The sequence below is a fragment of the Sinohyriopsis cumingii genome, chromosome 7, assembly GCF_028554795.1.
Source record: "Sinohyriopsis cumingii isolate HCF-2022 chromosome 7, ASM2855479v2, whole genome shotgun sequence".
In the NCBI taxonomy this organism is placed as follows: domain Eukaryota; kingdom Metazoa; phylum Mollusca; class Bivalvia; order Unionida; family Unionidae; genus Sinohyriopsis; species Sinohyriopsis cumingii.
In genome coordinates this window covers 64688147-64707771 of record NC_142967.1, presented here as the reverse complement: position 1 = coordinate 64707771, position 19625 = coordinate 64688147, and the positions used below count along the sequence as shown (strand labels likewise).

At 33.8% G+C, this 19625-nt stretch overlaps 1 protein-coding gene across 1 annotated transcript in view; it reads left to right on the top strand.

The window, feature by feature from the left end:
• Positions 1 to 549: 549 nt before the first annotated feature.
• LOC149795405 (uncharacterized) overlaps positions 550 to 19625 on the top strand; it is a 97294-nt gene continuing 78218 nt past the window's right edge. Inside the window, exons 1-5 of the mRNA XM_089965183.1 lie at positions 550 to 816; positions 9164 to 9249; positions 12461 to 12577; positions 16736 to 16969; positions 18492 to 18606. Of these exons, the coding sequence (XP_089821309.1) occupies positions 702 to 816; positions 9164 to 9249; positions 12461 to 12577; positions 16736 to 16969; positions 18492 to 18606 (667 nt within the window). The 5' untranslated portion in view covers positions 550 to 701. The remainder of the gene's footprint in view (positions 817 to 9163; positions 9250 to 12460; positions 12578 to 16735; positions 16970 to 18491; positions 18607 to 19625) is intronic.

Genomic DNA, 19625 nt, shown 5'->3' with positions numbered 1-19625 from the left:
ATATATATTCTCATTAGATTGAACAAGTTTCAATATTACTATTTATATTTTCCACATTTTAAATATTTACATATGCAATTTGTTGTGTCTTGCTCTCAATCCAATGATGCAAGCGAGTTACCTTACATCACTCGGGAGTGTAAAGTTAAATGTGATTGCAATTTTATATTCCTTTTGGCATTTGGAATGGACATTTCAACTTTCCAAATTGATTTGGGTAACTTTAGATTTCCATGACTAACTATGTTCTTGACGAAGCTATTTTGCTGGAAAAGTTGGGACAAACATTGACGTAGTTTTCTATGAACAGATTTGTTCTTTGAAGACACTATTGACCATTGAGAGTTGCATGGATGAATGAAGAAATGAATGGATTTATTAATACTAGCTTAGAAATCATTTCTGGACAGAAGAACCAATTAGCTAAGTTTATAAAGATTCTTTACTTTCAAAAAAGAAGTTCAACACTCTCAATAACTTGTAACTTATTTCAGTATCAACCCTTCGCAGAACAACCGGGTACCCCTCACAAACCATCCGGGTATCCCGGGTTCCGGGTTTACGGTTAAAACAAGGCGTTTTGTTGATACAGTTGCTAGGGTTTAATCAATGTCATTTGGACGCTTAGATGAGCTTAACAACGGTCAGTAAAAGAACGAAGAAGTGAGTAAAAGTAACAAAAAAAAAAAAAAAGAAGAGTCATGGCATTGTCATCACTCGAAAGGAGATACCGGCGTGTTTTGGAGGGTTGCATTGATAACTTGCCGGATAAAGAGTGCCGGTCAGTTAGAGTCTTTATCAGCTCCACATTCACAGGTACAGTACTCAAGTTCAAAACCAACTGTTATTGACTGTTCTACCTGTCAACTAAATTACGAAAGTTGTGTCCCTTGTGATGTCTGCTACTGAAATGCATATTGTAGATTTAAATTAATCTTTTTCATGAAGCTGCTACACGTTAATGTGATAATTCCCAAACATAGTTTAAACTTCAGCAGTGTTTTGTAAGAAAGTGTTTCAAAAATGACCGAAACATTTTTTTCTTTCTTCAGTGTATAAACTATGTATTAAGTGAGCGGTTTTGTATACATTTATTTAATAGTTCTACATTTCTTCACGCACTTTTATAATAATGTGAGGTGCATATTGCAGTAAACATAGTTCAGATAGCTGCCATTATACATCAGTTGAACTTTGATTTAATAGGTGAAGAATACTGAGTGCAAAAATGAGGTAATAGATTATCTAATACATTGTTTTGACTGGGCTATAAAACAATTTCCCAAATCTCCTTTGAGTGGAGAAACGTCAAGTCAGCATTTCTTCGGAGGTGATCATCAAATAATCTATGGATAAATGTAAATCAAATAAATAGGCAGAGAGAGGTTTGCATAGATAAATCAGTAGTTTTAGTTTTCGAGTTTACTTGAGCTCTGAGACTGGCTCAGTAATAGGACACAATAGCCTTGCAGATTGTGTAAAACATTTGTGACACAAAGTGCTCATTATTTGAAGCCTAAAAAGAAGAATTTTTGCAGAAAACATCACGCTGAATAATGATTATAACCCGGGACACTACGTGGAAATCAGAAATTATTACATACATTGCTATAAGCTAATAAAAAGTACAAAATGGAGACAGTTTTTCCACAAGAATTTTACTCTTGGGCATTAACTTGTTGAAAACTATATAAAATGCAGCATTATTGCATAAATATATAGCAAACATTAAGAAATGGCTATAAAGCCTGTTTTAGGAAAGAAGTTTTTTTATGTATATTTGATTAATTTTTGTATCTGATTTAATTGTTTGTAAGTTATAAAATCTTTCAATTTTTTTTTATTTGATTATATGTCAAAATAATGAAGTTCTGTTTATTAGGAACTTGACTGTTCATTTTAATAAATACATAAGGCTGACCTAGTTCCCAACCTTAATGAAAAATTAGTAACAGCCACGTGAACAAGTTCTTTTTTAATTTTTTTTTATTGTGAGAATAAAAAGTGTAAGATTGAGACTGTATTGAATACGAGACCCTAGGCTTGTAAATACAATGTAGTTTTAGTGAAGTAAACAACTTTTTTTCTCAGAGAAAATGATCGGTTTTTACCATGGTCAATCTGGGGCTACATGATTTTTTATATGTAAACATGATCACGGTATCCTCTATTTCACAATTCATCCATTTCCGAAATTGTGCATTAGTTAGTTTTAATAAGTGATGCTTAGAGCGAATGTACTCAGTTTGGGCTTAAAACATTTGATGTCAAGTCGTTTCCTTCTGTTGAAGCCAGTTTTCGAGATATATGTTAATTTTTCTGCAGATTATTTGGATTCAAAAGGATTAATTCTTTTTTCCTGGAATATGTGCTCATACAGAATTCTTGGACAAAGACATTTCTTAAAATTTTATTTGGATTTCCAAAACCAGAGGATTATTTAGTGTGTGTTACAAGGAACTGTAGACAACCACACTATACAGAATACAGCGTATGTCATCTCCTTCCATCTTGGATTCTTCGTCGGGAGTAAAACTTGAAATCATTAGAACATTTAAATATTAGGACTTCTAAAATTTTATTCATGGATTATTCTTGGATTATTTTTGGATTTGATTCTTAAAACCATAAGTTCATATTTTTTCATTTTTACAGTAATTTTCGAGGGAAATAAATAAATTATTATATTTTTCAAAGCTTGTTATTTTCCCTCTTTCTTGTGTAACTGTTTATTTGAGCCTAAACATGTAACAAATTATGTTTTTCGTAACTCAGTTGGGGCCCTGATTGGCTGAGTGGTCTAAAGCACTTACCATTACGGATCACTGCCATCTCACCTCTGTCTGCTTGGGTTCAAGTCTCGGAATTGGCCAATGTGGATATCTGAGAAAGTTTGTCAGTAGCTTCTTGTGGGTTGGTGGTTCTTTCCCGGGTTTTCCCGGGTTCTTCCTCCACCATGTATACTGACCGTCATATATAGCCTATTTCTTCCTTGTGTTTTTAGAGCCTTGTATGTCTTGGTTTGGAACAGTTAGGATTTAATTAATTTTTACAAAGAAACTTGAAGCAAAACATATAGTATTAGCTTATTCAATATATGAGTCAATAAATTTAATGTTAAGTAGGCTAAGATGCTTTAACTATAGTACAAGTTACATAGGTATGCGCATTTACTCATTTTAAATTAAATATAAAATCTTCTTTTAAAATTTTGCACTAATTTTCTTTAACCAACATCTATTAAATCATGATTATTGAATGCTCTGAACCTTAACTGTCACCAAGAAACTTCCAGACAAAAATTATTTATCAATATGGACTTTAAGAATGGTGTCCATGTGCTAAACTTTGGTCAGATTAAGAGCAAATCAAGTGAAAACGTCACAGTTAAGGGTAGTAAAAGTTTGTTTAAAAATATGTGTAGCTTCCATTGTGAAATTATGGCGCTCAACATCCGATCTGGATTGTACTGGATCACATCTTTAGGTTCATTTTGTCCAATATTGTAAATGTACTTTAACGTTGATTTTGCCGTTTGCACCTCTCGGGTCATCTAAATAATGATCTTCCAAAGGAATATAGATGTATACAAATCCAAACGAAGTGAATACATGCCACTTAAAGGTATGTGGAATCAAATTAAAATAATGGCACCCATTTCTGAAATAGGTGGTGTTGAATGCCTACATGATCCATGTGACTTGTACTGTAAGTGCTTCCATTAAATTAACAATTTTTGTGTATGATAGAAGTGAAATAAACAAAACAGTGAAGAAATATTTTCAATATTAGCAGTTACATTTTCCTCCCAAAAGTTTTCAATAACGGTTGATTTTTAAGTCCAGCAGTTATTTTTTAAGAAATAGTTCCGTTATCTTCCATATTTTTTTGTTTGCAATAGTTTTATGGTTTTGCTGTTTGGGAAATTGCGGCTTAAGAAAAATGGTTTCATCAGAATCCAGTTGTGCTAGACCTAATATTTAAATTCATATGTCATAGAGGTGATAGCTAATTTTAATGCAACATTGGCTTCAAAGAAGAATCGCCAACTCTTATGTCACTTGTTTAGGTTCGAAATATCAGTAACACAAAAAAGAGTGAAAACAACAAGTTTTAAAAAATACAATAATTTATTTCCCTGTAAAAATTCTGTAAAAATGAAAAAAATATGAACTTACAGTTTTATAGAATCAAATCCAAAAAGGATCCAAAAATAATCTGAGAATACAATTTTAGTAGTCATAATAACAAAATGTTCAGCTGATTTCACGTTCGAATCTCGATGAAGAATCCAAGATGGAAGACGATGACGTATGCTATAATCTGTAGTGTTGAAGTCTACATTTCCATGTAGAAATACAAATAATTACACTCTGGTGTTGGAAATCAAATTAAATTTGTAAACAATGTCTTTCCAAAATTTCTGTGTGAGCACTCCTCAAAATATTTCCAGAGAAAAAAGAATTAATCCTTTTGAAATCCAACTGATCTGAAGAAAATTATAACTCAAAATCTGGCTACAACAAAATAACTTGACATCATTTTAAAAAGCCCAAAACTGAGAAATCTCTCTCCGAGTCTACACATCTCTATTAAAACTAACAGATGCACAGTAATGGAAAAACTGGAATTGCAAAACTCAGGGTCACGTGACCGTGTTTACATATAAAAAAATCATGTCTACAGAATATGGCCTTGATTAGACCAATGATTTTACTCCGAGAATAAAAAATATAAAATTGTTTACATCTTAAATCATGACCTCGACAACAAGCAATCATTTTAAAATAAAAATAGAACTTATTTAAATGGTTGCTACTAATTTTGAATCAAGGTCAGGATCTAGGTCAACACCTGGTGTTTACGAAAGAATTATTCAGATCAACTGATTTTCTGGAAAAAGATCATCTTCAGTGAATAAATTTACATTAAAATAGCATATACATGTAATATAATAAAAAATTAAAAACTGACAAACAATTAAAATAAATATGAATTAAATCAGATATACGTGACACTAACCATAATATGCTTTCTGTCATTAATAATAATAATAATAATAATAATCAGGACTTTGTATAGCACCTAATCTTTAAAAGCTCTAAGCGCTTTACAACATTAGACAACACCTGTAAGATAAGAAACATAATAATATTATTACAAAAACAAACAACGTGAAATCAGAAAAACATTAAAAAATAAAAAACATGCTGAGAATATTTCAGGGAGGAAACATTATTAGGTCTTTAAGTTTGTTCTTGCAGTTGAAATAAGTGAGTTTTGAGAGCCCTCTTGAATGTGATCCCTGTGTCTTTGTGTCTAAGTTCAGTGGGCAATTTATTCCACGTTGCTGGGCCCTGGTATAAAAAAGAACGCCATCCATATGACTTTGTTTTCATAGTGGGAATAATGAGTATATGATTGTCAGAAGAGGAGCGTAAGTTTCTTGCTGGTGTGTACACATGGGTGAGGTCAGATAGGTATGTTGGACTGGAATCCGACAGTGAAATGTAGCACAGAGAACAAATTTTGTGTTTGATTCTGGATTGAATGGATAGCCAGTGTAGGGTACAGAGCAGCGGGGAGGTGTGCTCTGATCATGGTACTCAAAGTATGATCCGAGCAGCTGTGTTTTGAACTTTTTGAAGTTTCTGGAGTAGATATTGAGATGAACCAGACAGAATTGAGTTACAATAGTCCAGTCTTGAAAGTACTAATGAACACACAAGTGTTTTAGTGGCATCAACTGAAAGATATTTGCAAATTGAGCTGATGTGTCTCAGCTCAAGATATGCAGCCTTGCATATGTTCATGACATGTTGGTACAATGTGAGAGCAACACCTAGGTTTCGTACTGATTGTGTGAATTTAATGTTGGCGTTGCTGATATTTATTGTTTGAGGTAAAGGATGTGAATGAGAAAGTCTTTGTGTTGTGATCAGAATGGCCTCAGTTTTATCATCATTTATCTGCAGCTTGTTACAAGTCATCCATGATTTCGCATCAGAAATGCACCTCTCTACACCTTGGATGGTAGCATCAACTTCAGTTGGGTGGCTAGATTTGTATATTTGGGTGTCATCAGCGTACAATTGGTGAGATACTGGATGATGATCTATGACACTTGAGAGCGAGTGAGTGTACAGAATGAAGAGAACAGGTCCAAGAACAGACCCCTGTGGAACACCACAACATAGATTGACTGGGCTGGAGTGTATTCCATTTGCAGATACAATTTGTGTCCTGTTGACCAAGTAGGTCTTGAACCACAGTAAGGCTGTATTGTGAATGCCAAATACATGTTGGAGATGGTAAAGTAATATATCATGGTCTATTGTGTCAAATGCTGCAGACAAATCAAGGAGGGTGATGCCTGTAATATTTCCGCTATCCAACGCAGAAAGAATGTCATTAACTACTTTTAGAAGAGTAGTTTCAGTACTGTGGCAAGGGCGATATGCAGATTGTACATTGCTGAAAAGACTGTTTGAACGTAGATGAGATACAAGCTGGGATAGAACAACCTTTTCTAAGACTTTTGATATGAATGGGAGATTAGAAACTGGGCGGTAGTTCTTTAAATCGTTATGGTCTAGTGTTGGTTTCTTCAGCAGAGTCTTTACAGTGGCAGATTTAAAAAATGATGGGAATTACCCCGATGAGAGAGAGGTATTAATAACATCAGTTAGTGAAGGCAATACTGGATCTAAGCACTCAAGCAGCAGTGATGTTGGAATTGGATCAAGTTCACATGACTTTGGTGCACTGTTCATCACGATTGTACGTACGAAATCCATAGAGACAGATTCAAATGCTGCTAATGGTTGCCGCTCAAATTCTGTATCCCAACTGTATGGTGAAGACGAGACAATTGAAATTGTGGTATCAAGCTTATTTTTAATGGTTTGTACTTTGTCACGGAAGAAATTTGCAAACATGTCCGGAAGGTCGACTGGAGAGAAGGTATTTGGAAGTGGTGTTGATTTGTTCCTTGACATTAGCTTGTTAGTAATCTCGAAGAGCTCTTTGGAGCTGGAACTTTCCATGATCTTAGTAGTGTAGTGGGCTGATTTCACTGCATGGAGTATATTTGTGACATTCTTCTTAGCAACTTCATAGATTTGCTTATGAATAGTGAGTCTGGTGGAAAGCCAGAGCCTCTCAGCTTTACGGCAGTCTCTTTTAGCAGTTCAAAGCTGGTCCCTAACACTGCTATACCATGGAGAACACTTTTGAATTGATACTCTGCACTTGGTAGCTGGGGCATGTTTGTCAAGTAATGAATGCAGACAGTTATCGAGTTGTTCTGCGGTAGGAGGTAAGCAAGTTGTTAGGTTAGCTTGGATGTCATGCATTAGTTTGGTTCTATTTATCATACGAAGGTTTCTCTTAGTAGCAGATAAAGGTGGAGGGTTAAGGACTGATACGTCAAGATGGCATATAATGCAGAGGTGATCTGATGCAAGGTCATGGGATACCAGGGAGGACCGTAGAATGTTATCATCAGGTCTATGAAGAATCCAGTCTAAAAGGTGACCATGTTTATGGGTGGGTTGGTTAACTAACTGTTTGAGGTTGAAAACATTAATGGAATCTACGAGTTTTGATGTATTTGAGTTTCTGGGACAGTCAAAGTGAAAGTTGAAATCCCCAAGAATAATCAGGTTGCCACCTATCGAATTTCCATAGTCCAGGAGATTCGGAAACTGCTCCAAATAGCCAATAAATAACAATGTTTTCACACACAAAGAACCAAATTAAAACATTTTAGATTAATGTTCAGTTTTGTTGTTGCATTTGTCCTATACTCTTCAAACACCTTTTATATTTATGCCTTTGCTGCCAGAAAAAAATCTTCACCAAATCACTTACCATACTGTGTACTATTCTGACCAACCTCTTGCATCCACTTTGATTGAGTTACCTAAATTACCATTACTTAAGAAGAATTCTGTATCTGGTAAGAGTGGATGAACATCAGGTATTTTAGCAAATTTATCTGCTGGTCAGTATCATCTCTCTCCTCAGAATTTTATTGGACTACAGGGTTCTCAATAGACATGTACCCTCATGTTTTGATACTTTGAATTTCAATTTGACCCATTTTGGAAGCATGAAAGTTCCAACCTGCATTATTTTTGCCCATAAGTTGATCTGGATCAGATAATAAGCCTTAGTTGCCCTTGACAGATCTCCTGGTAATTTTCTACTGAATATGCACTGTCCCTAACAAATTTACTCTATAAGCCAGTTATTAACATTTGCTAGACTAATATTTACACTGTATCTACCAATTATTATAGCCCTTATGTAAAATCAATATGAATTGGGCAGAAATAATAGACTACTGATACCACACTTAGGTGTGCATAATTTAATTAAGGTTTCCAGTAAATTGTTTTAAGATAATCTTTGACTTTTAGGATAGTTATATCAAGAAGGAATCAGTTTGGCAAAACTGTGGAAAATATGGCACCTTGTGAATCCAGTTGTCCTAAGTAAGTGGACAAACTTAAATTGTGTTTTATTGGTGATTAATTTGCTTCACTCTATGAAATGTTTACAAAATTTGGGTGTTTTAATTCATGTTTTATTATGTTAGAATTTACCAGACATTATGCTCAGTGGTTTATTTGATGGTTTGGAATTATTTCAGACTGATTAATGAGATGAAATAATTTGGTTTTATACTGATATATTTGTGAACTGTTATATCATAATGGCTCAGTGAAGTATATTGTCTTTTCTGTCTCAGTCTCAAAATGACCTGCCAGTCAGTTATAATTAGAAAGAGAAATAATTACAAATCAGTAATGACTGTGTCTGTCTCACTGTATGTTTGTTATAAACTACTGTACTAGTGTTTTTCTTTATTCAGCACGAGACAAGAATACTTAAATATCACTTTGATTCATGAATAATGAGTTCATGACTAAAAAACAAATGTATCTTGAGATTTCAGTTTAACTCGAGATTTTCATTTTGACTCTGGAGATGTTGATGTCAGTGGTCAAATGATTCTTAAGTTTAAATCTGTTGAGAACCCTGGCCAGCTGTGTTGGATCAAAATTCAAGTTCTCTAATAAAAATGCACAAAGTCAGTTTCTAAAACTAAAATTCATATAAAGTTATGTAGGTAACTATACATTTTTTTTTATTACAGACACTACTGTAGAAAGAAATTTCCTGATGAAGAACTCCATTCCTCGACTTAGGACCTTTTGTCAGGAGGCAGGGTTGGATTTTGAGGTAGTTAAGAGATTTATTGTACTATAATTCATGTTATATAAAGCCCCAGATATCTTTGTATGCATGACATTCATTCTCCTGAAATTTGGGGCATCTGATAGAAAAATTATGGATCCAGATGAAAAAATGGGAGTCCATTAGTTGGTATAAGATCATTACATTAAAGAAAGATCAATAATACCTTAGAGTAAATCCTCTTTACTAAACTTATTACCACCTTTTCATTTAACTATATTGAGTACAGTATTTTGCTGTGTACAGTATATATTTTTTATGAGAGCCATACTTGCCACATAACTCAGAATAAGGATGTGTACAGTATACCTCCTTAATGACAACCTTGCTTGCCACACTCAGCATCAGGATATGTATAGTATACCTCCTTAATGACAACCTTGCTTGCCACGTAACTCAGCATCAAGATGTGTATAATATACCTCCTTAATGACAACCTTGCTTGCTGCATAAATCAGCATCAGGATATGTATAGTATACCTCCTTAATGACAACCTTGCTTGCCACATAACTCAGCATCAAGCTGTGTATAATATACCTCCTTAATGACAGCCTTTCTTGCCGCATAACTCAGCATCAGGATATGTATAGTATACCTCCTTAATGAGAACCTTGCTTGCCACATAACTCAGCATCAGGATATGTATAGTATACCTCCTTAATGACAACCTTGCTTGCCACATAACTCAGCATCAGGATATGTATAGTATACCTCCTTAATGAGAACCTTGCTTGCTGCATAACTCAGCATCAGGATATGTATAGTATTCCTCCTTAATGACAACCTTGCTTGCCACATAACTCAGCATCAGGATATGTATAGTATACCTCCTTAATGAGAACCTTGCTTGCCACATAACTCAGCATCAGGATATGTATAGTATACCTCCTTAATGAGAACCTTGCTTGCCACATAACTCAGCATCAGGATGTGTATAGTATACCTCCTTAATGACAACCTTGCTTGCCACATAACTCAGCATCAGGATGTGTATAGTATACCTCCTTAATGACAACCTTGCTTGCCACATAACTCAGCGTAAGGATGTGTATAGTGTACCTCCATAATTTCAGCCATGATGGCCACATAACGCAGCATAAGGTTGTTTGCATTATACCTCCTTAATGCCAGCCTTGCTTGCAACATAATTCAACATGAGGTTGTTCGCAGTATACCTCCTTAATGTCAGTCTTGCTTGCCACATAACTCATTATAAGGATGTGTACAGTATATCTCCTTAATGTCAGCTTTTCTTGCCACATAATTCATCATAAGGTTGTATACAGTATATCGCCTATATGGCAGCCTTGCTTGCCACATAATTCATCATAAGGTTGTATACAGCATATCACCTTAATGGCAGCCATGGTTGCCCCATAATTCAGTATAAGGTTGCCTCACATGTCTTGTTTTGCTCTTATGAATCATAGTATAATGGGGATTTAAAAAAAATCAAGGGCTTACTGATTGTTACTGAAGCCTCATAGTATATTAGTATAATTTTAAATTTCCTTCTGTCATTCCATCAGTCATTCCTTTCCAAGATTTGCTTCTTTGGTGCAGGTTGATGTAGATGCATGAATGAAATTTTGACTTGCTGGATAGACTTTAGATTTTATTTTGAGAAAGAAAAATACACTTCAGATAGTAAAAGATCAATATCACAATGCACATTATTTCAAAAGAACACTCCTTATCTGGATGCCAGGGACACGATCTATTCTAGGATATGAGATTGCAGGATCCATGTCTCATACATTGTACAGTAGGCAAAATCATATTTGCCAGTCCTACCTTTATTTCTTTGTGATGAATATCTCCAGTAGAAAAAAGTCTACCCTTTACATGGTGTAAATTGGTGTGTGTATGTGTGTGTGCATGTGTCTGAGGGTGGGGCGCTCCTAAAGGTTCATTTCTAGAATAGACCCTGACATTGTCAGGATTAAAGAAACCATTTTATTATAAATTATTCAAATTTGAATTTGTGTCATTTCTATTGGCTTACATGAGAAGATAATTTCTTATCATTTGTATGATGTAATGTTCCTTTTTGGGGTCTCACAAACTAATCTCCCTTGAGACCACAAAACACATATTATGAGTCCCCAAAACTATGTTGAAATGTAGCAGGTATGACAATCCCACCTGCCTAACACTCCAGTTTAAGAAACAATAAAAGTAAATTTTTGCTCAGTGTTTTTTTAATGTTGTTTTTTTATTCAGTAGAAGAAACACCCTATTATTTGCATATACTAAATACATGAATCCTGAACAATTCAGTCATAGCAATGTAAACCAGTGATAAGAATGCTTAGTCCTTGCTGTATTTTGAGTTCTCCACACTCGTGATACTAATATAAAGGTTGTATTACAATATAATATGAATATACTCCATTTATCTACAACATACTCAATCTGTCTAAAGAGGACAAGGCTGTATCAACCCTTGAAACAAGACTGCCAGATATCCGTGAGCAGACTTAAGCTTACTTGAGATAACATGGGAACCACTAATAGTATGGAAAATAAACGGATATACCTTTAGAATGCAACTTAAAAAACAGAATCAGTTAGAGATTGCCATTGCTACAGTCAGATAGAAAGACATACAGATCTATTAAACAAAAATTCAGACCTAACTTGTTAAGAATCATAAATGTACTGGTGAGACAAGGCAGACCTCTGAGTAATAGAACCAGTCTGTTTGCTTTAGCAACCATTCTTGTTATCAATTGTTTGCTGTCATTTTGGTTGGTAAACCCATATCATATTTTTGTCATTGCACACATATAAAAGACTTCATGATGTCATCAATGAAGTCATATCATTTAAGGTAAAGAAATAATGTCCAAGGCATTCCAAATGTACTTCAAAGTCATATCACCACACTTTCTTTGTAGTTCTACAGAATGAAAGTAGTACTGGTATATTCCATCTTATGCTAAATAGAGTTCTATGATGGGGCTTACTTTATATCAAATGTTTGAAACTTTTGTTAAATCTTTTGCTGACCACAAAATATAGGACAGAAACTAATTCATTTGAAATGAGTCTTAGTGTAAGATCCTCTGTACGTATATATGATTGTTTTCTGAATTGTAGCATCTTGTTAGGTTTATAATTTTCCACATAACCACTAATCTATGTAATGCACAGTTCAATGCTATGTAAAACCAAGAGCGGGCATACTTTTAGGCGGTGGACCTGAGGTGGGGTGTGCGTGATGAAGCACAGGATGATCATTCTACCGTGGAAACCGTTCTGAAGGAAGTTATCAAATGCCAGAAAATCTCAGTTGGCCCAAACTTTGTTGTGAGTATTAAACATCACTGGAAAATAATACAATTTTTTTAAAATGGTATCTTTTGTTTTGCCTATAAATCATATGCAAGACTAAGGTATCATTTCTTAAGATGTGAGATGTCATAAAAATCATAATACATTAATATAAAGTATTTTTCTGAAACTGTCAGTGGATATTCTATATTATACTATACTCAAGACAATTATGACATTTTTTCATCATTTAGATTTAGTGGTATGCGTTGAGAAAGGTAGTTACAATGATGAATATTTAAATATCACCAAGGGTGTTCCACAGGATTGTATACTTGTTCCAACTATATTTCACATATTTATTAATTACATCTTTTATTTATAACAAGAAAACTGCACTCTGTTCTCATGAGGATGATAATACTTTGACTTACATGAGAATCTTGAAATTCTTTGTTCAGCTTTTGAAATTAAAAGTATATATTTAATGAAATGGTTTTTAGTAACCAGATGATGGATAATGCAGATAAATTCCAGAGCTTAACAATAGGAATCTGCTAGAAAGCCTCCAGTAAGCAAAAAAAAGTACTGTAAAGGATTGGTCATTATCTAACACTAGAGGGTAGAAAAGCTATATACATGCATTTATCATGTCACATTTAAATGTCTGTCCCTTGGTTTGGCATTCCTGCTTCTTATAATGATTGGAATACCTTAGTTATATTCTAGTTTTCACCCTGTGGGACTGTGATAGGGATATCTTACCACAGAAAAAAGATATTTATTTAAATTTTTAACTCTAGAAGGCAAAGAGGGCCTCAAAATAATTTTTATCCATTATTTAAATGGCATCTTATTCTAGTTAGTTATGTATTTGTTTTAATCACCATCTAAGACAAAGGGTACTATTTGCCATATATGGACATCTGTTCACTGTTCACCATATGGCACAGATTCTGATGCCATAAAATAAGTGTTATGTCTGTAAAACATGGAAGAATTTCTGGAAAAAGTTAATGCTTATTAACATTCAGATTACTAGACCCTGGAAGCATAACTATACAAAAAAATTCAGTATCATGCAGAGATCATTAGAATGAAATAAATAATAAATTATCAAATTATTTTCAACATGCCTGGAAAATAGCATTGCTGTCATAAGTATTGTATCACAAACTCCAAAAAATTGTATGCCAATCTCATCACTTCCTAACTTTGTGAGGAAAGCACATTTGTTGACCCACTAGTAATTCACGACGCATATTGTAAAATGATAGAAAGAGTGTCATTTTTTCTAATTTTATAAACCAGTTTTTTTGTCAGACTCTTATGACCTACTGGCAGCAACTGGACAATTAGCAAGCAGTATTTATTACATCTATGTGCTGCCCAATGTCAACACAGAGCATATGTTTCTGTTGGTTGTTGATTATAGCAGATGTAAGGGAATTGTGCCTATTTTCACTGCATATTTGCATCTGTGTAAACAACCATTTGTGTACAGAACCTTTGCTAAATAAAGATGGATGGTCGTATTAACAGGTATAGATTGGTAAATGATTTTAATGTAAATGGTATTTTGCTTTAAATTCATGCAGACACAGTTCAAGTGTTTTAACTGATTTTCAAGAACTTGAGATTTCCATCCTCTGTTAAGTGGATAACTAGTTTCCTTTCATGTCATTTGTTATGTATTCATTAGATTTTGGGTGTAAATAACATTTTCTGATATCAAATTAACGATGATTTAATAACAATAACTCTTGTAGGAAAGAAAAGAGTATTGTCAAATGCAATTTATGTGAGTAACAACATGCTGTTAAGGTCGTATTATATAGCCAAGATGTAACATGTACACTACTGCCCCAGTCTATGGAAGATAAAGTGTAATGTGGTTTGAGATCACATTTCTTCTACAAAATAAACCATGTGAATGGTAATAAGTTGCCAATATGAATGTAAAAAATAGATAAAAAAATGACTCAGCTTAAATTACCTGTATTAGATTCCAAAAACATAAAATGTGAAGAAAAAAATCCTTCTATTATCCATAAGAAAGGACATGAAAATTGTAATTAATGAAATTAATGAACCCAATAAAATTCAAATTAAGGATGCAAAACAGTTTATTCTAGATAAATCATTCAATTTGATGATTATTCAAGTGGAATCCTGTAGTGTGTTTCATAGTTTTTAGTGACAAGACAAATATACATCCTGTTACATCTCCTACAAAATGGCATTCTGCTACATCTCCAACAAATTAATAATAATAAATGAGAAGATTATAGGCCAGTAATCTCATTGTGCCTTGCATTATATCTTTTTCTGAACCAAAGAAAATGTAATTTTATTTACATTATCTATGATGAACTATCTCAGTTCATATGGAAATAAAATATTGAACCTAATGTGGTAATTTCAAAATTAAGTAATATGGCAACATATAATTACTATGAAATGTTGGGGTGAAAACATCGACTGAGATGTAACATGAATTTTGTGACATCAGATTCTGGTACTGTATATAACTACCATGTTTAGATTAAGTATCTCCTGATGTTCCATTTCATAGCATTACTGTTTCTTATTGTGTACCTTTCCTCATTATAGAAACTTGTTTATTCATGTGTAATTGTGTAGACTTGTTATCGGAAGGAGTTAAATGTCTAATTTTCCTTGTGTGAGTTAATATGAACATAAAAGGAAGTATTATTAAAATGTCAGGTTTCTAGGCAGCATTATTTTTTAGTTGACCATATTTTTAGATATAACTTTTTTGATGGCATTTTTCTGCATTTTCTGACACTGTTGTATGTACAGTCATGAAACTTGATGGATTCATCTCGGAGGTAACTGCTCATAACAGGTAAAAGAAGTCACTATGGTGTATTTTTCACACTCAAGTGATTTCACTAAGTTGTTGTATTTATCTAAGTTTCTGTAACTTGATCAGACTTTTTATTTTGAGTAATATTTCTTACATATGGGCAAAAACTGATAAAAAGTTGAGCACAATGTCTCACTTTTCTTGTTCTAGTGACTTTGTAGGGTTGATGGATTATGACATGAAAAAGCAGGCGTTTCACAGCATTCTGCAGAATTCTTGTTCAGATATACCATGACTGGAAAATAATCAAGAAATTTAATATTTTATTGTTACAGTATCAGATGTATGGACTCAATTGCTAGAAAGGCATAAATTATGTTCTTCTGAAATTGAGAACCTCAGGTTTGGTTTTGAGAGTCTGCCAGCCCATACTTTGTGTCCCAATGCCTTCCTAAGTGTGTATTGATCATAGCTGTACACAGTTTAGTGAAATTCCACTCTTGTAAACTGAATATTTTATAATCCCTAAAAATAATCATAACCTTCTGATGGCTAAAAAGAGAGATATGCTCATGTTTACTTGTTAAATTTATTTAAATTTATGATTTTGGGTCTAAAGTTATTGTGCCATTTTAACAAAAGTTGAATCTGAATTTTAAAACAAATTGCTATGTTTTCTTTATGGTTTCATAAAAAGTAAATAAACCAGTATGTCTGTTTTTTCAAATGACTTATTTCTGCTGCAGACTTCTTTTTTCATTTTGTTAGATAGTTGATGCCACATTAACCAAAATGCATACATATTTACACCTTGAACCATCTTGAATTTCAGTCATTTTGTTAGATAGTTGTTAACACATTAACCAAAACGCATACATATGTACACCTTGAACCATTCTGAATTTCAGTCATTTTGTTAGATAGTTGCTGCCACATGAACCAAAATGCATACATACTTACACCTTGAACCATCCTGAATTTCAGTAATTTTGTTAGATAGTTGATAACACATTAACCAAAACGCATACATATTTACACCTTGAACCATTCTGAATTTCAGTAATTTTGTTAGATAGTTGATAACACATTAACCAAAATGCATACATATGTACACCTTGAACCATTCTGAATTTCAGTCATTTTGTTAGATAGTTGATAACACATTAACCAAAATGCATACATATTTACACCTTGAATCATTCTGAATTTCAGTCATTTTGTTAGATAGTTGATAACACATTAACCAAAATGCATACATATGTACACCTTGAACCATTCTGAATTTCAGTCATTTTGTTAGATAGTTGATGCCACATTAAGCAAAATGCAAACATATGTACACCTTGAACCATCCTGAATTTCAGTCATTTCTTGGTGACAAGTATGGTTACAGACCTGTTGTCTCCAAGATTGAGGCCAAGGAATTCAAAATTCTTAGGAATGCAGCTGTTAGCCTTGGCCTTGATGTGTCACTGTTGGATACGTGGTATTGCCGTGACAACAATGCTAACCCTCCAGAATATGCTCTCTTGCCAATCTCGACTGTTATTTCACATAATATGGATACTGACCCCAGTCAGAAGATTGCCAAACAGAATGTAAGTATAAAAGGTATCATAAAATAATAGTAGTACGTTAAAGAATTGAGAAATATGTAATGCATTTAATGCTTGCAGTGTTTAATAATGACTTATGATCGACTTTTGCTTACAACCATTACATCCATTTTTCAAATTTTTTATGGTTTTGATCTAGTATAATCAAGTTTGTTGTTCAAGAAATTTTATTGTTTATGAGCATTGTTTGTTTTTTGTTTTATTTTCTTATGTAGTGGCACTTTAAACCCATTATTATATATATATATATATATATATATATATATATATATATATATATATATATATATATATATATATATATATATATAGTTATAGTTATTAAGTTACTTAGTTACTTGAATGTTGAATGTTTTACAGGCAGTGTAGTGGGTAGTGATTGAGTTGATTCTTTGTTTGACAGGCAATATGGTGGGTTGTGAGTGAACTGAATATTTTACAACCAGCATGGTGAGTTGTGAGTGAGTTGATTATTTGTTTTACAAACAGAGTGTTGCATTGTTTATTTTTGAGGCAGAGTGAAAGGTTGTTTGTTCTTGAGGCAGAATGGTGGATTGTTTACTTTTGAGGCAGAGTGTTGGATTATTTGTTGTACAGGCATATTGTTGGATTGTTTGTTTTACAGGCAGAGTGGTGGCTTGTTTGTTGTACAGGCAGTGTTAGATTGTTTGTTTTGCAGGCAGTGTGTTGGCTTGTTTGTTGTACAGGCAGTGTTAGATTGTTTGTTTTGCAGGCAGTGTGTTGGCTTGTTTGTTGTACAAGCATAATGTTCGATTGTTTGATTTAGAGGCAGATTGTTGGATTGTTTGATTTAGAGGCAGAGTGTTGGATTGTTTGATTTTGAGGTAGAGTGTTGGATTGTTTGTTTACAGTCAGAGCATTGGAATGTTTGTTTTACAGGCAGAGTGATTTACAGGCAGAGCTGGTTTGTTTGCTTTGCAAGAAGAGTGCTGAATTGTTTGTTTTAAAGGCAGTGTGCTGGAGGTTTTTTTTACAGGCGGAGTGTTGGATTGCGATTGAGTTGATGGTTTGTTGTACAGGCAGTGTTGGATTGTTTGTTGTACAGGCAGTGTTGGATTGTTTGTTTTGCAGGTAGAGTGTTGAATTGTTTGATTTACAGGCAGAGTGTTGGATTGTTTGTTTTGCAGGCATAGTGTTGGATTGTTTGTTTTTCAGGCAGAGGTTTGGATTGTTTGTTGTAAATGGACAGTGTTGGATTGTTTGTTTTACAGACAGATTGTTGGATTTTGTTTTACATACAGAGTGTTGTATTGTTTGTTTTACATGCAAAATGTTGAATTGTTTGTTTTACAGGCAGAGTGTTTGATTGTTTGTTGTACAGGTAGTGTTGGTTGTTGCTTGTAGAGGCAGAATGTTGAATTGTTTGTTTTACAGGCAGAATGTTGGATTGTTCATTTTACAGGCAGAATTTTTTATATTTTTTTACAGGCAGGGTGTTGGATTGTTTTTTTAACAGAAGAGTGTTGTACTGTTTTTTTTACAGGCAGAGTGGTGGATTGTGAATGACAAATTAACAGAGATCCTTCATTGTTCTGCAGACAAAGCCTTCCAGGAGAGAAAACTTAATGAGGAGGAAAGACACAAGTACTACCAATCAGGTCTGTGTACATCAGTTTAATTACTACAACTCAGGGTAATGTACAGTAATTCTGTGAGGAGACCAGGTGTAAAATAATACAAAGTAGGTTAATGTACAGTAAATTCTGTGGATAGACCTGAGGTATAAGTACTACAGATCAGGCTGATGTACAGTAAATTATGTGAGGAGACCAGGCATAAGTACTACAAATTAGTTAAATGTACAGTAGTTCTGTGAGGAGACCAGGCATAAATGCTACAGATCAGATTAATGTACATTAGTTCCAGGAGGAGACCAGGCATTAGTGCTACAAATCAGGTTAATGTACAGTAGTTCTGTGAGGAGACCAGGCATAAATGCTACAGATCAGATTAATGTACATTAGTTCCAGGAGGAGACCAGGCATTAGTGCTACAAATCAGGTTAATGTACAGTAGTTCTGTGAGGAGACCAGGCATAAATGCTACAGATCAGATTAATGTACATTAGTTCCAGGAGGAGACCAGTCATTAGTGCTACAAATCAGGTTAATGTACAGTAGTTCTGTGAGGAGACCAGGCATAAGTGCTACAGGTCAGGTTAATGTAAAGTAATTCTAGGAGGAGACCAGGTGTAAGTACTACAGATCAGGTTAATGTAGAGTATATTCTGTGATTTGACCAGGTATGAATACTACAAATCAGATTAACGTACAGTAAATTCTGTGAGCCCAAGTATTATTACTGCAAATCAGGTTAATGTATAATAAAATCTGTGATTGGAAATTTACTTATTCAGATTATTAAACCAAGTTCTCTTCAAAACATAACATTCTTGGAAATATAGATGAGAAATTATAGTGAATATTTAAATAAGCATAATTCTTGGATTGTATTATTGTGATCCAGCAAAAGTCTGTTGGTACATCACCACAACAACATGGGCCACTACAGGCACATCAACACTTTCATTGTTGAATTTAATTTTGATTTCCCCATAAGTTTATTCAAAGTTTATTGGTGTCATTAGGACTTGTGCCTATCGTTATAGAATTATTTG